The sequence below is a fragment of the Lissotriton vulgaris genome, chromosome 4_1 (genome assembly GCF_964263255.1).
Source record: "Lissotriton vulgaris chromosome 4_1, aLisVul1.2, whole genome shotgun sequence".
In the NCBI taxonomy this organism is placed as follows: Eukaryota; Metazoa; Chordata; class Amphibia; order Caudata; family Salamandridae; genus Lissotriton; species Lissotriton vulgaris.
Genome location: NC_141691.1, coordinates 198,003,710 through 198,022,262, shown reverse-complemented (window position 1 = coordinate 198,022,262; position 18,553 = coordinate 198,003,710). Strand labels below are relative to the sequence as shown.

General features: G+C 41.2%; 1 protein-coding gene across 1 annotated transcript in view; it reads right to left on the bottom strand.

Annotated features, from left to right (window-relative positions):
- The window catches only part of TENM1 (teneurin transmembrane protein 1), a 1,327,579-nt gene that overhangs the window by 596,366 nt on the left and 712,660 nt on the right, over positions 1–18,553 (bottom strand). The window contains exon 12 of the mRNA XM_086918499.1: positions 9,018–9,203. Coding sequence (XP_086774625.1) covers positions 9,018–9,203 — 186 coding nt within the window. The remainder of the gene's footprint in view (positions 1–9,017; positions 9,204–18,553) is intronic.

Sequence of the window (18,553 nt, the reverse complement as noted above, 5' to 3'; positions counted from 1 at the left end):
AATGTAAAAATGCATTTTTTACAAGGAGATGAAAGAAAAGTACAACTTTCAACAAGGCATTCAATGTGTTAGGTTTTTGGGTAATTTAGAATAATATTTTGAATCTTTCATTATTCTATTAATAGCTTCTCGTCTTGGTAGTCAATCTTAATCTCATCCTGTGCTCTGCAGTGCCATTTTGTTCTGCACGTGTAAATATAGCATCTAATTAAGCCAGCCTGCTGCCAGAACCTTTACTGATCTCAAGTTGAAGCTGCAGGGAAAGGGAATGAAAGAGCCACTCAGGAGTTGGAGTTTTTTTGTTGGGTTTTGTTTTGCTTTTCTTTTAACATGGCCTCATTAAAGTGGACCAGTTGAAAAAAAACACTCCTCCTGGGGCCCATCTTGATTCTGGTGTTGGGGCTTCTGATTGCACCTCAAATCACTAACACACACACCACAGTATTCGCCAATACTTCTCTCTAAATCTTATCTATACTTGTCTGACGCTGTACTGTGGGGGGCTGTGTTTAGAGAGAACTTATGGGTTAAAAAGACCCTGCTGCAGAATTCCTTGTTTGACCAGCAGCTTTCAGGCAACCAATAAAATACCCAGATAACTCAGGGGATTAATGTTCCTGGTGAAGAGTGATGGAGTTTTCTCTAATAGCAGTTTTGACTCATCATAAAGAAGCACATAGTGTTAACATGCCTGCTGCATGTAGATAACATGCCTGCATTTTTTGTGGATATCCCATTGAGCTACAGCTTTTGCCATAGAAATTCTTTTGATACTTGTAGTTCATAAGTTACAATCCTATATAGCGCAGTGACAGATGAACTCTCATCAAAGAGCTGCATGCAAACTACATGGTATACGTCGGAACTTTATTTTTTTCCACAGTCTTTCATTATCCTTATTTGACTTATAGGAGTTTGTTTGGTTAGAAATACATTCTTAATAGTAAAGCCAACCCAACCACTTGGGTATACTTTAAATCCTTAGTTTGTGCTTCTCCAGACCAAACACTCTTGAAAAATGCTACTAATAATTATGGATGGCACATGATTCCTACACCTTGTAATCCTCATTGTTTTATTTAACATTTCCTGTAGACTGATTTCCAAACATATGATTCATTGACTCTGTATAATGCGTGTGTGATGTAAAGTGCTCTGACACCCTGCACTAGTATGAGTAGCACTATACAACTAACGAAATTCCTATGTGAGAAGGTCTATGGAGATGAGGGGCACTGTTGGAGGGTGGTCGTGAGGGAATACAAAAGAAGAGGCGAGTAGTGGGGGTGCCAAAAATATTGTCCCACCAGGCTCTGCCAGCGCTAAAGTTGGCCATGCCTTTACTTATCTTCAAATTATCAATATACAAATATCTATTATCTTAAATAGTATTATTCTGTATCTCAGGAATCACATAAAATGTAAGGCCACAATGAGAAGTAGAGAGGGGGAGCAGCTGATTTGATGCTCTTACAAAAAAATGTAAATACTTTATGGGACACATTAAAAACAAAAAAAGTAGATCACTTAAGATTTGCAGCAATTTCAAAAACTGAGGATTCAAACTTGTTTGTGTACTTGCAAGGACAAAACCCCTATCTTGATTGAATTTGATCTGAATATTTGTTGGTGCATTTAACATATGCCTTTTACATGATAAAACATTTTAGAACAATAAAACGAAGTGCCTAACATCCAGGTCCTGACCATGTAGAGGTGGGCAAACCACTGAAAGCTTGAGCCAGAAACCTGGCTCTGGCTCAGCTCGAGGTCCTATCGGAACCTGAAGCCCATAACAAGCCGAGATTTCTTGTGGCTTTAGCCTGCCTCCCTCCCTCTTCTCAGGATGTGGTGTTACGGCCAGAGTTGCTGACTGACTGAGTTGCTGACTGTGGAAGTGAGAAACCAGGCGCGAGTACCGACGTTGGCTCAAAACCCTGTGATTGTGGCCAAATCACTTAACATCCCCAAGCCTATAAACAATGCACATGACACTGCGCAATGTAACTGGTGCTCATATGAAGTGCTCAGCCTTCGTGTCCAGTTTGTCCCACATTTTAAGACTTTAGAAAAATGAACTAAGTGGTAAAAACAAAGCCATTTATTAAATTGATTGTTCCCCTCATAAATTGCATACAACACATTCAAATATGTGAGTTCAGTCTGTCAGTTGTACAAAGCAATCACTTTCAACAAGTACTTCTCAGTGTAGTGCTATAATGTGCCTCATAAATGTCAAAGCTTCCTCGTTAATAAATTACACTTTTTTTTAATTTTGAAGAGAATTTATCATATTTTACATGATGTTTATTGCATGATTTACATAGCAAATTTCTTGTGGGCTCAGCTCATGCACCGACTACAAGATCCGCGCTAGTCTCTTGGCTCGGTTCTGGCTCGGCTCTGATAGCGCCCCCACACTCGCACGCAATCTGTAAATGCAGAAATTCTAACAGGATGGCGGAATTTGTTCAATCTCAATTTTAAAGTTAAGCTGGGTTCATGTGCTCAGTTCTACCTGAAAATAAAGGTGAACATCCACAAATGTGTAATTGTGTAGGTGTTACCATTCCCCTTTGCAAGTAATTCCCCACCCTGGAAATAGTTGTAAATGTTGTTCTAGTAAGTGATAGATTAAATGCATTTTCAGGGTGAAAATGGGAAGGGAACCACTTCCCCCCTTTTAAGAGCATGTATAGGAAGGTGTTCCTCGATAGGGAAATTATTTTCCAAATGGAAAAACAAAAAAAATCTTTAAGTAGAAAAAAGGTTATTTTTGTCACATATATTACACCAAATCCTCCACCTAGTTGATTTTAATTTGGATATATGTTACTCGTAATAGCCCCATATATAAAAGACTGATGCAAATTTTCAAGAATGTTATTGTTTGTTGATCCAATAAAAGCTGAGTACTTGCTCAAAGCCTTAATATAACTTTTTTGGAACACATTTCAGACTCTTCTCCCTGCTCATTGTACATTGAGCCAATTAACTTCTTTTTAGCCTAATGCTTTCAATAAGGATGAACTGACAGATGACCTTTGTTTGCAGCTGTGTACACATTGATTCATAAGTAAATGCTGTAGTGACATTGAATATTGAGCTATGGAGATAAAGACCACGGACATGATCTCCCACAAAGCCCAAACTACCTGATGCCATAGTGGCAAACTGGTGTCTGTGGAGAAATCCTGGTCACCATTGTTAGCAAAGTTAAGCAGCAAGGCTTTCTTCAGAAAAATGCATGTGAAACATGAGCAATAACACCAAAACAATAATATACTTATGAAATCAAGAATCTAAAGTTTCAAAACAAGACTTGATTAGGAGAGAAAACGTAGAATAAAAAAAACTCATCATATGAAACAGTGAGCAAGTAGAATTCAATGTGACTTTTGGATTACAAAGACCAAGACCTTGTCATCCACCATGGCATACCCATGATGGCGGTTGGCTGAGCAAAAGTTGTGGATTCATTCCCGGAAAAACGTTTACAGTTTAAGTTGTAATTGAACACATTTGGTGGATTGAAACGTTCCTCTAGGCAACTCTGTAATCTGTTTCTGTACAGGTATGCACCAGGATGAATATGCTTTTTTTGTGGTCCTTCAGTATCCCCTGACTGAGACAAACTGCTCCTCTGTAGTAGCCAAAGTATCATCTTATTATAAGGCATTTGTCACTATGTTGTGCTTCTCCGGATATGCACTCTAATTGAAAAAGCTTTGCAACTTGTTTTCTGGAGTTCCAGATGTATCCAAACAGTCAGAAATGATTCTGAGAGAGTGGGTGTTTATATTGTAGGAAGGCTTCCCACAGCTCCATATAAAGTCGAGATCAAAATGACAATTTGCACCTGGTACTTGGGATTCTTCTGTGTTTATCAGCAGTGCCTTCCACACTTCATAAACACAGGGGAAAAAATGGTGGATGGGCCTGGAGTAGAAAATTTAGTAGCGGCTGGTCTTCCCGTTCTCTGCATTACACATGCAGTGATCTCTGGCTCTGGTTCCTTCTGCACTTTCTAAACATACACCAAGATCTGGACCACAAATGAAGCATGGTCCAGTGGCTTGATTCCCTGTCATTGGGGGTCAACAAGAGGCTACCGTTCTTTGCCATGAAGAGCTGGAAACCAAATCCCTTTGCTTTCTACAGCTCTCTGATTAAGGGGGTCAAGCATGGTAAAGAAAAGATCCAAAGTTTAAGCTACAGAACAAGACCCAGGAAACATTCAGAGCAAAATGTTAATGGGGTGTAATCAGCAGACACCCTGCCAAGGAATATAAGCCTCCTTTTGCTTAACAAAGTACCTTGCCTTCAAGCAGGGGTATTAAACAATTCAATACATGGATGAACAGAATTTACAATCAAGTTTTAATAGTAGCATAGTATAAAGTCAGTTATTAGTCAATAAAAGCCATAAACATTATAAAATGTATGATTGACATCATGAATAAAATGATAAAATGAAGAAAACAAGCATATTGAATCACTGTGAGCATGAGCAATTTTAGGTGCTGACTGAATATGCCAGTGTGTGCAAAATAGCGAATAAAGTGCAGCAGTGCAGCACTTCTGTTTTGTTTGCCAATAGCCTGTATAAAGTAAAAGCTGATAAGCCCTAATTCTATGTAGCAGTCCATAGTGCCAGTCTATTAACATTAGCTTGACAAAGGCCTATGCTGTGTGCAAAATTACTCATAAAGTGCAATAGTGCTGATAGTTGGTCAGACGAGATGTACAGATTAACTTGAGCAAATATCCAACCTGATGGTATGGGGAACCGACAAACACAGGTTATCGCTTGCAGCCCATTGTGCTGCGAAAGGTGTCTCTGGGATTCTTGACAGAGCATTTCTTAGCCGTCCATCTTGACCCCTGTCTAGGTCTAAGTGGTCACTTTAGCAAGGGATTTAAAGATGTCCAAGAATTGTACCAATCATTGTGTTTCTTGGATCGAATGTCTCAGTTAGGTCTGATCTACAAGACCTGATTCGTAATGGGTTAATACTCCTTCTCTGATGACCAAGAGCAGGGCAAATGCAAATGCCGTGCTGCAGGGTTTCATCTGCCTGATAACATAACCAACATTCCTGGCCGCATTGTGATAAGAAATCTAGAGTTGGAATGTCACAAAGTCTCAGAACCAGTAATTCCTGTTGGATCTTCAGGGAGTAAGTGGCTTCCAAAAGGGTGAGCTCTTTTTGGACATCGTAGGATTTCATCACCAGCCACCCATGTGATTGCTTAGCCACGTTATTGTCCTACCAACTTTGCATGATGATAGATTTATTTACCGCTCTTTGAAAAATTTGAGTGGATGTATTTAAATTCCATTATTTTCCCAATTCAAGCTTTTCAATGCTTCTTTCAAGGTAATTTTTATATTCACAATTCACCTTTGAAGACCATACTAAGTCAGCCAATGAGCCCTCAGCAACTGACTGCAGTTTGTGGCAGCATTTAACAAATGCTGCAGGCCTAGCAAGGGATTGCTTTCTCAGCAAAAACTCTAGCCTAATTTGGGTAGGCGACACTGGTCTTGATAGCAGGAAAATTGATTATAGGATCTTATCACAATTTTGTCCACGAGATTGGCCTCTGCACCAATCATTATTTATGTTCAGGATGAGAATGCAGGTATCAATTTAGCCTTCATTACTTTGGCCATCGGCTGAAGATTGGTCTCCCGGATGGATTTTTCAATGTAAAGGCATATTTAACCCCTTACATGCTGATGACGGCCCCCAGCCGTAATGCATCACGGTGCTCGTGTGCTGATAACGGCTGGGGGCCGTCATGAACGCACCCACTCTTCAAAAGTGCAGATTCGTGGCCGCGCCCAAGGGACTAAGGACTTGCGCTTTCGCTTTGATAGACTCCCTTTGGGGTGTGAATGTAGCCCTGGAGTCTATCTTCACACCCAGGCACACATATGTAGAAGTTTCATCAATTGTAGCTCTTTGATGATTTTTTGTGTTTTTGTTAGATTGTATAATCTGTACACAAATTTTTTTAAATTTCGAAACATATTCATAACAGAATGTACACACTTTGTTTTTATCAATGTCACACTTTGAACAAGCAGGACTCTCAAGTCTGCTGCACATAAATAGAGCTTTTAGCATGTTAGCATGTTAGCTGTTTTAGATGGAAGCAGAGAAAATATTACTTCTGAACTTTGGGCAACTGCAACAATTATTAGCACACCATTGCAGTAAACCTTTAGGGTCTCATTTATGAGGCTGTGCGTCACTTTTACGCCTCCGGTGCGTCACTTTTTGTGACTCACCAGCAGCATAAAAAATGTGCCTTGTTGCACCATATCTATATTATTTACAAAATGACGCATCTAGGTAGATGCGTCACTTTGTAAACCCCTGTGCTACATTATACCTGCGCCAGGTATAATGTATAAGGGGCACGTTCTGACACAAGAAAGGGTCATAAAAGTGACGCAGTGAAATCTATAAGATTTCACTGTGTCACTTCTAGGACGCAAATGAATCAATTTCTTACGCCTGCCTCACAGCAGGCGCAAGATTGACGCAGGCCCTTTCGCTTTTGTGACACACTCCAGCAATGCGTCACTTTTGCGCCATATGGATACGTCAGAAATACTGACGTATCTATAACTCCTTGCGCAATGATGCGTCATACTGTAAATATGACACATCATTGGTGTTGCAAGGAGGGCACAATGAAAAGTGACGCATCGCTGTTTTCACGCAGCGATGCGTCACTTTTCATAAATGAAGCCCTTACTTTTTTAGATGCACATGAAGGAAATATCCCATAATTCTTGTATTCAATACAGTTTGCAACTGCAAACATCTTTTTTTTGTCATTAGAGGTGGTATACCAAAAAGTCACTTATTACAACTTTATAACATAAAATGTTTTTCCTTTTCACAAACAACACCTGTACTTAGATGCTGATCAGTAGGCCTCGGCGCACATGAATTCAAATATAATATATCTGAGAATATAATAGCATATTAAATGTTATGGAATTGAAAGTGACAAGGGAAAAGGACGATGTTAGCTAGAAAATCAATTGTACACCACCCTCCAGCCTGATCTTATCATTCTAAGTCAAATCCACAAAAAATTACTTCCCAAAGAGGCATATTCTGTCTGACACCCTAATCTTCTGAAGGGGAAGTTTCTTGTTTTATATACAGTAATATAAAGAATGTTCATGAAAGGACATGATGGTGAATATTACTTGGACATTTACATGGAATTAATAAAGTGCCTCCTGATGAGAATTATGTGATTAATTCACAGCAATGTTTTTCAGCTAATGTTTAGATTGACTACATGATTATATAAAACTGAGACAGCTTCGAAAGAGGACACCACAGAAGGTGAGATGGAGTTTTAAGTGTTACATCCCCCACTAATTTGTATTCTGGAAGATTGGAAGAATCAGTTTATGAATGTTTGAATACATCCTATTTGATAAATGTTTGTATGAAAGATACCACATTTCTTCATATTTGTTTATTTGGTGTATATTGTCGTACAACTTTCATACAATGCTTACGTGACATCCTCAGATTGTGACAAACTTCACTGTATGTTTACATGTTTATTACACAATAGCATTTAAACAAATGAATACCACTACCATCTCTGCAACACTTACAGTCTCCCTAGCATTTGTACTGAGTTTTCCATGCATTTTAATGTTTGCACACAGTTTATGGAGCCTCTGATCCTGGTGGACCACTAAAACCACTGATTCAGTGCTCCTCTGGTAAACTCTTAACATTCCCTGAGATTCAGAATCTTCTTCTTTACAGATATTTTTGGGAGTGGGTGACAACATTTTGGAGGTAGTAGCAACATCTAAGGGGCCAGAGAAGGATTTCAGTATTTCAAAGAACATATATATTGTCCCTCTTATAATCACTGCAAACTTTCTTGCACATTTGTGTGCTTGCGAGATAGCTTAAGATCAGTGCTCCTATCATTAAGGTTACCCTGAGTAGATTGCAATGATTAGTTTGAATGAAACAGTGCTGGGCTATTTTGCTATACCATTTACAACAAATGGTCAATAAAAAAAATCCTTTTGAAGGATGACCAGTGCAAAAAATGCATTCTGAATTAATCAGTGGAAATGTTATGCATGCAGACAAAAATGTCTTACACTAGTACAATGATTACATTTATGTTGCATAAAAGTTGCCTATATATTTATTTCATAATTATTGTTCTCTACTTCTAAGCTCCCTAAGTGTTGCCACATGGTTGACCTTGACTTTGTAGTCTTTTTTTTAATTTCCATTGTCAACTAGATCTATATTGACTTTGATACTTAAGATCTCTGACATCCAAGTTCCATTTTACACAAAGGTTGACATTCTAAATCACACGAGCCCTATCACCTCGACCACCTTCTTTATTTTTAAAATTCTCAGGAAAATCTTTCTTTTCATTACTCACGATCTTCCAAAAATTGTTGTTTCTGCGCTTATCCAACCTCTGCTAGAATACTGTAATGCTCTCTTTGTTAGTCTACAGAAGGGTCTTCTTAGCAAGCTTCAAGTTCTTCAGAACGCGGCGGCTCAACTCCTGTACTCCTCGACTAAGTAAAAGGATTGCATATGCACTAGAAATTATATTTCAGAATGTATGTGTTAGTGAATATGCATTTTAGGACTACATTACTTTTTTAAAAATCTTTTGATGGATTATAATAATTATGATGTGTAATAATCTTGGATATTTCATAATGTTAATGAATATATCTATATTGCAATATTTTGTGGCACAGTGGAAAAGTCATTGTTAATACATTATTGCTGCATATACATTTAGAGGGGGCAGGATTATTTGCTGGTGCAATCAGTGTCAACCTGCCCCATGATTTCTCCTTTCAAAATGGCAGCACTTGAAAATGAATTGACAATTCACTGCATATTCATAGGGCATTCTGCTTCTGATGAAGTTTCTACAGCATCATACAATAGTCTATCAAAGTGGAATATAAATCATCCTACCAACGGTGCAATGGTCTCCTTCCCAGCCGGGACTGCATTCACACTTTCCATCTCTGCATTGGCCATGTTCAGCACAATGTGGGTGGCATGCACGCTCATCACAGTTCGTTCCTCCCCAACCTTCTTCGCATTGGCATAACCCTCCGGAACAGATGCCATGACTACCGCAGTCCAATATGCACACCTCTAAATAAAGAAGAATATAAACCCATTAAAACGTGGTAGAGAAATCTATTTGATAAACTTGTTCAGTAAAACACTCAAACTGATTAACAAGGCTTTCCTGTGAGCAGTTGTATCCTACTTCTAATTTGATGTGAATTACTAAGCTTTCAGAACTGACTAACAATTGATGTTGTGTCTTATTCTAGAGTATGCATGACTTACCAGTGACTTCTTTCGGAGAAGGATGTTCACTCACAGTAAAAAAGCTTTATGAATCAGATCAATGAGTAAGCATGTCTTGTTTTTGTAAATTGTTGATCTAGTCATACATAAGTTTCGATTTAGACACCACAGGTCAGATTCAATGTTATTTCTTGGAGTACTTGCAATTTATTTCTGTCTTATGTTTGAATTACTCACAATTTCCAGAAATTATTCACCAAGCATTTTCTGTGAGGAGTTGTTTCTTACTCTCTACTTAGGTATTTCTAAGTCATGAATTCCCTGGAGTAAGACATGCTTACTCAGATCTGTATGTTAGCAATCTGGATAAAGACATAAAGGGTCTGATTCCAACCTTTATATTTAAGAATTTGTATCTTACCTCTGTTTTAGGTATGTATTACTGGTCCTCCTTTATTTACCAATTGTTTTTTGTGACTAGTTTTGCCTTCCTCTCAAACTTGAATCTGAATGCCACTGTCATATCCGTAAAGTATTTAAATGAGTATTTGTGTCTTACTCCAAGCTAATGTGTTATTCATATTTTCTACAGTGAAACGTTATTACTAATGAGAAAACATATTTTTCCACAAGTAATTCATATCCAAGATAAGAGTGTAACATAACTGCCCACAGTCTTTGTGAATTAGCATGTTTTCTGGTGCTAAGCAGTGTTAGATTGTGTCAGGCTTCTAAACGAGGTAGTTACTGCTGCAGAATAGTGCATATGTAGGTGGAGTTGCCAATAAAAAAAATCTGTTTTATCAGTGGTGTGGTTACATTATAAATCTGGATCTTTCCAAGATCACATGACCAGTTTTGCAAAAGTGAAGATTCTTGGCTTGATGTTAGACACTGGGTTACTGGATGACTGGAGTGTGAGCCCTGGTCAAGCAGCAATCCCAATCCTACTGAGGGTAAGGCTCAAGCTACCCCCAAATGAACTTGCGCTCAACACCCAGGTAGCTTGGCACAGGGCAGTCAGGCTTAACTTAGAGGCAATGTGTAGTAAAACTGTGAAAACATCACACAAAAAGACCCCACACCAGATTAGAACAATACAGCTTAAGGTAATAAATAAAACAAAACTAAAATTATAAATATATAATTTGAAGAACCGGACATATTGAATGTTAAAGTTTTGAGAGAAAACTGCGCCAATGCTGGATATCTGTTCACACCGGACTGGGACAAAGCCTCCTCAAGTTCATGCCGACTGTGATGAAATGTAGGCCAGGTACAGGGACCCAGTTAGGCTTGCTGAATAAAAGCACCTTAAATCCTGTATTGCGGAGCTGTGCGTAGGTCCGCGTAAAAGATGCGTTACACAGCTGAAGTGATGAATCGGTTCTGAAATTCTGCGAGGCTGTGATGTAAGGTCCTATTGCGTCATCACTGAGGATCATGTCAATGATAACTGGTAATGTGGAGGACGGTGTTGATGATGCGGAGTGCAGTCGAGGCGATGCAGAGTCCGATTCCATCGTGGAGGCTGCCATTGACTAGGGTTGCGACTGCCTGCACCGAGGATGCGCAGCACAGTTGGGAAAATGCAGTAGTTCCAAGAGCTGAAATGCGGGTCTTTGCACAAGGCCCAATCCAAGCAGCAGTAGAGATACGTCAAATCTGCTTGTGTTTACGGTGTACAGCAGAGGAGATTTGTCAGTTCCACTGGATCCACAGATGCTGATAAAGAACCTTAAGCCCACATCCAAAGATCCAGGACTGGGTTTGCACCGCTTGGTAGGGTAGACTCACAGATGGCAGAGTCCAGGTGCAGATACAAGGTTGTTGGTGGCCTTTTCTGTTCCTGAGGATTCAGATCAGGAGGCTAGCCAACTTGCCCTTGGATTCACTCTGGGTTCTGGTTTCAAGAGACGCAGGTCCAGGCCTTCATCACCTCGTAGCAAAGAGATCCAAGCAGCTGGTCTGAACAACAGGGCTGAAGCTCCTTAAGTGCAGCAGTCCAGCAGAGTGGAAGTCCCTGCAGCACCACCGCAGTCCTTCTTCGTAGCTGAGTATCCACGGGCCCATAAGTGTACTGAAGAGTTGGTTTCTGAGATATTTTATACACAGTTGTGCCTTTGAATAGGCTGGGACAGTAAATTTCGTTCAGCTCGCGGAATTTGGGTAATTTCGCGTTCCGCGGAGAAAGCAAAATTGCCCAAAATTCTACATTCCGCGACTTTGCAAACTTTTTTGCTTGTTCGCGTTCTAAAAATGCCTGTTTGCGAGATATTTTCACCCGAGCACGCAAACAGCAATTGCAAACAGGAAAAAAGCACTGCGAACATTTTTTACCATTTTGCGGAGCTTTGCATAATGTGATTACGCAATTTCCGCCCACCCCTACCTTTGAAGTGGGGAGAAGCTCCTGGAGGCATGTCTTTGAGGTGCACAGATGCCCTGCCTTCTGGCCCTTGCTCTAGATTCACTACATGCAGGTATGCATCTGTTTGTGTGGACACCGCCTATTCAGGTGTAAGTGAGGCTGGTGCAAACTCCTGCCTCCCATCCTGCCAGTGATGGCCCATCCAGTCACACCTAATCTCCCATTATGTCTGGCTGTCTAGGAGGAATACGCAAAGCCCAACTGCCAACTTCACCCAGTCATGAGACTCAGAGATGGGGTTGCATACACCAAATGGCTAAGGCAAGACCTCTCACCCCAGCTTAACGGTCACCCGAGGTACCGTTGAACAGAGCGGGGCCTCCATTCCTGAGCTGTGGCCAGGTGAGGTGATGTCCATCCCCCGGAAGAGACAGGGTCTAACAATATCCTGTCACTTTTGGAGGTTCGTCATACCTGCAAATCAGGTTTTTTTTGGTAGTATTTATTCCAACCTTGAATTTTCACTTGTTCATTACATTTGTTTCACTACGCAGTAGCAAATATCTATTGTGGTCCTGAGGAAGGCCAAGGATAAATTTAATAACCCAGATGGCCGAAACATGTAGACCAGAACCAGTTACATCTAGGCAGTTAATTTGCTAAAAACTGCTTTTGCACTGTTTTTAATTTGGCAAGTAGAAGATACTTATTAAAAAATGTTTTCTTCCACTACCAATTTTAACATCACTTTTCACTTCCATGCACGGCGTCCATCATTCACATTCAGAGAATATCTCTTCACATCTGTAGTTTCTCACGTATTTCTGCATATTGAAAGCATCCGTGAGCTCCCTTCCCTCAGTGAGAAGGTTGTTGCCCCTGGTTACAAAAGTAAGTAACCAGGAAGGAGAACCCAGTTGATGAAGCATGTCACTACGGTATCCGTCCTTTTTAAAGGATTTTCCTTTTTTCTTCTCTGCCTCCTTTTGAAGTATCTTTACACTATAGGATTGCAGCACAATAGGTTTTTTGTAAACCTTTTAGACCCATGGGTAGTTGTTTTGTTCTATAAGGCAAGACAATGCCAACTTTCTAAAAGTGGCATTTTCACAGCTGCAATTTAAAATTCGACTTCACCAAACATTAGGATTTTAGATTTCGATTCCAGAGGCACCAAACATGAACTGGTGATCTCTTCCAATTTGGAAATTACATTCATAAAACGTAATAAGGTAATGCCAATGTTATCCTATGGGAAAGGCCTTGCAGTAGTGAAAAATGAATTTAACTACCAGTACATGTATAACTTAAACAGCCATGTCCAACCTTTTAAATATGCTGCACCCCGCCCTTTCGCTGCCCTTGGCCAACCCTAAGGGTGACTTTAATGTAACAAAAAGAAAGGTTTGACCTGGAAAAAGGTTTATTTTGACAGGTTGAAATAGTAGTTTAAAATTACACATGCAGACTCTGCAATGGCAGACCTGAGACATGCTTCAAGGGCTACTTCAGTGGGTGGCACAACTGGTGCTGTAGGCCCAATAGTAACATTTAATTCAAAGGCCCTGAGCACATGTACTGCCACTTTACTGGAGTCTTTCACATAAATAAACATGCAAATTGGGTATAAGCCAATGTTACCATGTTCTAGGAAAAGAGCACACACACGTTAGCACTGGCTAGCAGTGGTAAAGTACACAGAGTCCTAAGGTTAGCAAAAAATGAAAGTTTGCATCTTTAATCAGGTGGACTACAACTGATATACACCTATGTACAATGACACATCAGCTCCAAAAAGAACACAACACAGCTTTATGCAACAAAGCAACAGTATGTAATGGGAGATGGTCGGAACAATGTGGGCAGAGTCACGCAAGCTCAACAACGCTTCCCATGCATATGCGTGGTTAAGGCAGTGCACGTTCTAGCTACTGAAATGGGTGGGTCCAGACGAGAAAGGATTGGGAAAGGATGCGTGAGGTAAGTGGGGCTGGGGCTGTGTTTTGTTGGGGGGATTGGGGTCGTTTTTAAGGGTTGGGTGGTAGTTTTCAGGGCTAGGGGTCTGGGACATTTTTAGGGCTCGGGGGGTCAGGGTAGTTTTTAGGGCTTGGAGTAATCAGGAAGTTTTTAGGGCTCGGGTGGGTAGTTTTCAGGTCTTAGAGGATGGCGGGGTACATTTTGGGGCTTGGGGGCTGGGAAGTTTTTAGGGCACGAGGAGGGAGTTGGTATTCAGGAGAGAGGGGTAGTTTGAGGTCTCAAAACGAGGGCTTGGGAGACCGTTTTAGGGCTCAGGTTGGGGGCGAGGATCTGGGTCATTTTTGGGGCTGGGCAGGGAAGTTTTTAGTGTTCTGGGAAAGAGTTGGCTTTGAGGGACTGTTTAAGGGCTCAGAGCGAGGGGCAGCGATTGGGGTACTTTTTATCACTTTGAGACCCATTTTAGGGCTCAGGGCGGGGGCAGTCTCAACCATGCATATGTCTTTGCCGTACATGCTTTAACAACGCATATTTCTTTATAAAGGTATGTGTGGTAAAAGCATATGTGTGATTAAGACTTGCGTGTTTAAGATCGCTTGGAATCTGCATGCGTGTTTCCGTCACACAGTTCCGTAACAACAATACATTGAGCTTAAGGTGTGTTTTATTTTTCTGAATTAAGGCTGTGTTACTGTGTAGTGTGGTGCGGTGTGCTATTGGTGTGCTCCTGTTTTATTATGTTGTACTCTTTTTGTATTATCAGTGTGTTGTTATTTTATTGTTCTATGTTGGTTGTGTTGCATCATTGTCTTGTGTCGTGTCATGATATTGTTTTTCTCCTGTAATGTTTTTGTTGTCTTTCATGTTTTGCAGGATCATTTAAATGTGAACACACTTCACAAAGGAGATCGCTAGAGTTCATATGAGAGTCACTATTATGGGGAAGCATCAATTTAAACTGCTCATGTCAATTTTACCCGGGTGGCTTCTTTTAGGTTCAGCACTTTCATTATTTTGAGGGTCACATAAGATAATGATGTGCTAAGTTTTTTGATAAGGTTCCTGATTTTCAATTTTTCACAAAATAGTCCAATTTAACTTTGCCTTCATACACGCAAAGATTTATGGAGCACTGCAAAATAATTTTGTTCATATTCGGAAATAATTTTCTCTCTCTTCAAATCTAGCGAGCATGAAAGCTGTATACTGGCTCCTTCTCTGCAAGTTTAAAACAGTGCTTCTTTGCATAATATAAATGGGATGTAGAATGTGCCTCTGCAAGTTTTTATTTTGGAACATTAATTGTTGCAAAAGTCATCATTTTTGCACAAGTAAGCAAAGTGCAATACCTTGAAACCTTTTTCTAATGTAGTACATTTTGCATAGACAGTCACACAGTTGGTAAGAATGTGTATGCAAAGTGCCAAAAAAACTCCACCGCGCTACGCGGAGCTCAGCAAGCGGCAGAGTGCATTAGATAAATGCTGTTCGTGGTGTTTTTCAGTGCCTGGTGTTTGTCCGCACTGTGCAATTATCGCAAACAGCACAATGCACAAAGCAAGTATCCGCAAGCGGGTGCAGCTTCCTTTCTGCCACTGAAGTAGATTTTTTACTCTAGCAGCAGTTTCCTCAACGGGAATGGATGGTTTTTCAACACGAGCGGTAACGAGCATACGCAACCACTCTCAATGAGAAATCCGACTGCACGTGTGGAGAGATCTCACTGGGAGGTCGATTTTCCACGCACTCGCTCGCCATTTGACGTTGACGATCACGAATGAGAAAACATCTCGCCAGAAGTTGGATTTTCCTTGCTCACACTCGCCAACCTAATGTTGACAAGCGCAAAGGAGAAAAAAACTCGGTTCTTCATAATTTTTCAGAACGCCATGAGCTCCGTGTAACGCGGGGTGCAGAAAACTTCACAAACTCCACCCAGGTTTAGTGGTCACTTAAACTAGAAATTGGTACTTCTAAATTGATGATTACAACCCCCAACAAATATTTTACCACTAATCTCATTTGACAACCATGACAGCTGAACTTTAAAGCTTAATCACTCTTTTTATTTATTTATTTATTTATTTATTTTTGTCCTCATTTGCCTGTACCTCTTAACCCAAGACTGTATAGCCAACCACCTATTCGTGCGACCAGGGATGGAACGCACCTCACTGCCACCACGACCTTGGGAACCAACTTGGCGGGAGAATATATCTGGGTTTACTGAGGCATTGGTGGCGGATGGTGGCCTGCCAAACCCATCCCAGACTCCATCAAGGTAGGAACTACCGCGAGGCCCAACTCGTATCTTTCGAAACCGCCACAGTGGACCCTGGAGTTTAAAGACATAATCATAGGACCCGGGGAAAAGAAAAAACAAACAAAAAAAAAAAAAACCCCGGTGCACTAACACCAAGAAATCAAAAGGTTCCAAAATGTAAGGTTATTCCTGCTACAAGGTCTAGCCAAATCTACCTTTGATGTTTCAAGTAGAGATGACAACCAACTGGCGTGTGTTGGCGCCTTGGAATCGACCCAAAATTTACATATCTGTCGCCGAGCGAGTAAAATTGCATAAAACAACAAGGGCCTTGCTGTGCCAGTGACATTATCATCCATCCCAGAGATTATTAGTGTTAATGTGCAGGGTAAAGATACTTTGAGTATCGAGCCCAATGTAAGTAGGACTTCTACCCAAAAAGCCTTGATTGGAGGGCAGTCCATGAACATGTGAACATCCGATGCGCCTTGGAGACTACACTTGTTACAACATTTACCAGCTTGGAATTTTGCCAGCTTTTGTGGTGTCCAGTAGGCTCTATGTACCGTGAACAGGTGATTCCGCCTCAACCATGCCGGCTTGACAGTTTTATAAAGAAGCGTGAATGATCTTATCCACCATTCTTCCCCTTGAAGGTTCGTGTCCTCCGCCCACAGTTCATCGGGAAGGTCAAAATCTCCGTCCACTTCCTCCAAGATTGCCCAATACCAAAATGCAACCTCTTTGCCCCCTGAGGTTTCTCCACCAGCTGTTGTTCTAGCACACTACACCTCCCCACTAGGGCATTATTTTGAAGGAGCTCTCTAGACCAGCTTACTAGTTGTATATATTTAAACCTTGATAGCCTTGGGCCAACCCTTTCAAACAAATTGTCCCACGATGTTAATACCCCACCAGCCATCAAGTCTCCCCATCTCAGTATCCCCCCCTCTCTTAGTGGTATCGAAAGGTCGTCACCCAAACACGGTGGAAGCCCTGGAGACCCCCAAATTGGAGCTAAATTTGAATAGTAGGCCAGCCTTGCCGACCTCTTAATCCTTGTCCAGGCTCTGGCCATCGACTGCAAGACCTTCAGCCTCACCTTTTTGAAAAACTTCTGTTCTCCGAATTTAAATAGAAAGCCGTCCAGTGGCAAGCCCGTTCCATTTAACATGGCCTTAAACATTCTCCCTGCTGATGAATCTGTTGGGGTTTTCAGTAACATTCTGGAGAATGATAACTGAAAGGCCCAAGCGTAGTATTGTATGTCTGGGAGGGAGAGCCCGCCCTTTTCCCTCCTCCTCCTCAGTTTCTTCCAAGCTATCCGAGTGGACTTGTAATTCCAAATGAACGCATTAATGTCCTGTTGACATTTCGTAATTTGCTTTGGTTCAAAGGCTAAAGGAATACTGTTAAATATAAATGTGAGCTTTGGTAAAATTGACATTTTTATAAGGCTTACTCTCCCATAGATCGTCAAAGGGAGAAAGGTCCATGCTTTTAAAAGCGCCCGACATTCTCGGCAAACCCGATCCAAATTGGCCTGAGCTATATTCCCAACATCGTGAGTGATCTTAATTCCCAAATAGCGCATTGAGGAGGTTATATCTAGTTGTGTGTTGTTGATGTTCCAAACCATTATTTCGGTTTTCCCCGCATTTATCTCGTACCCCGAGATCTGACCGAATTCTTCTGCTCTCCTGACAACTATTGGAAAGGCCTGAGCAGGGTCTGATGTATAAATGAGGATGTCATCTGCATACATACCCAGACGCTTCTGTTAGGACTACCAACATTGAGATTGGTAGTGCTTTTCAGGACTTCTTTCAAAATATTTACACTGAGGACATTGAAGATGATCCCCTGGCAAGAAACTCATGGCTAGGTAAGATCCAACTGCCCACCCTTACGGGTGATCAGACTGACCGCCTCGATAGGGAAATATCGGAGGTTGAAGTAAGTAAGATGATAGGTCAACTTAAGCATGGGAAGGCGGCAGGGCCAGACGGCCTCCCAGGGGAATTATACCGGGTATTATGTCCAGTGTTAGTAACAACATTGACTTCGTTATTCAATAATATCTTTATAAATGGGTCAGTGCCTCCCCAATCATGGAGTGAAGCAACCATAGTCCTTATACCGAAACCAGGCAAAGATCCAACTGAATGCGGGTCTTATCGGCCGATCTCGCTACTAAATAATGATTATAAAATCTTCACAGCAGTTTTATCAGCACGGCTGGCAAGCGAGATCGGCTCGATAATTCACGAATACCAAAAGGGCTTTATCAGGGGACGTCAGTTGGCGGACCTAACTAGGGACTTGGTTGCGGCAATAGATATCGCCACTACGTTTTCTTTACCTTTGGCTACATTAACCCTAGATGCCACTAAGGCCTTTGATAGGGTCAATTGGTCCTATCTGGGGGCGGTATTAAGGAAGTTCCAGCTAGGCGAGAACTTCTGTCGAACCATCCAGCTCCTATACAGAGCTCCCACCGCCAAACTGCTAGTCAATGACACACTTACTGAGCCATTCAAGATTTCACGGGGAACTAGGCAGGGCTGCCCCCTTTCACCA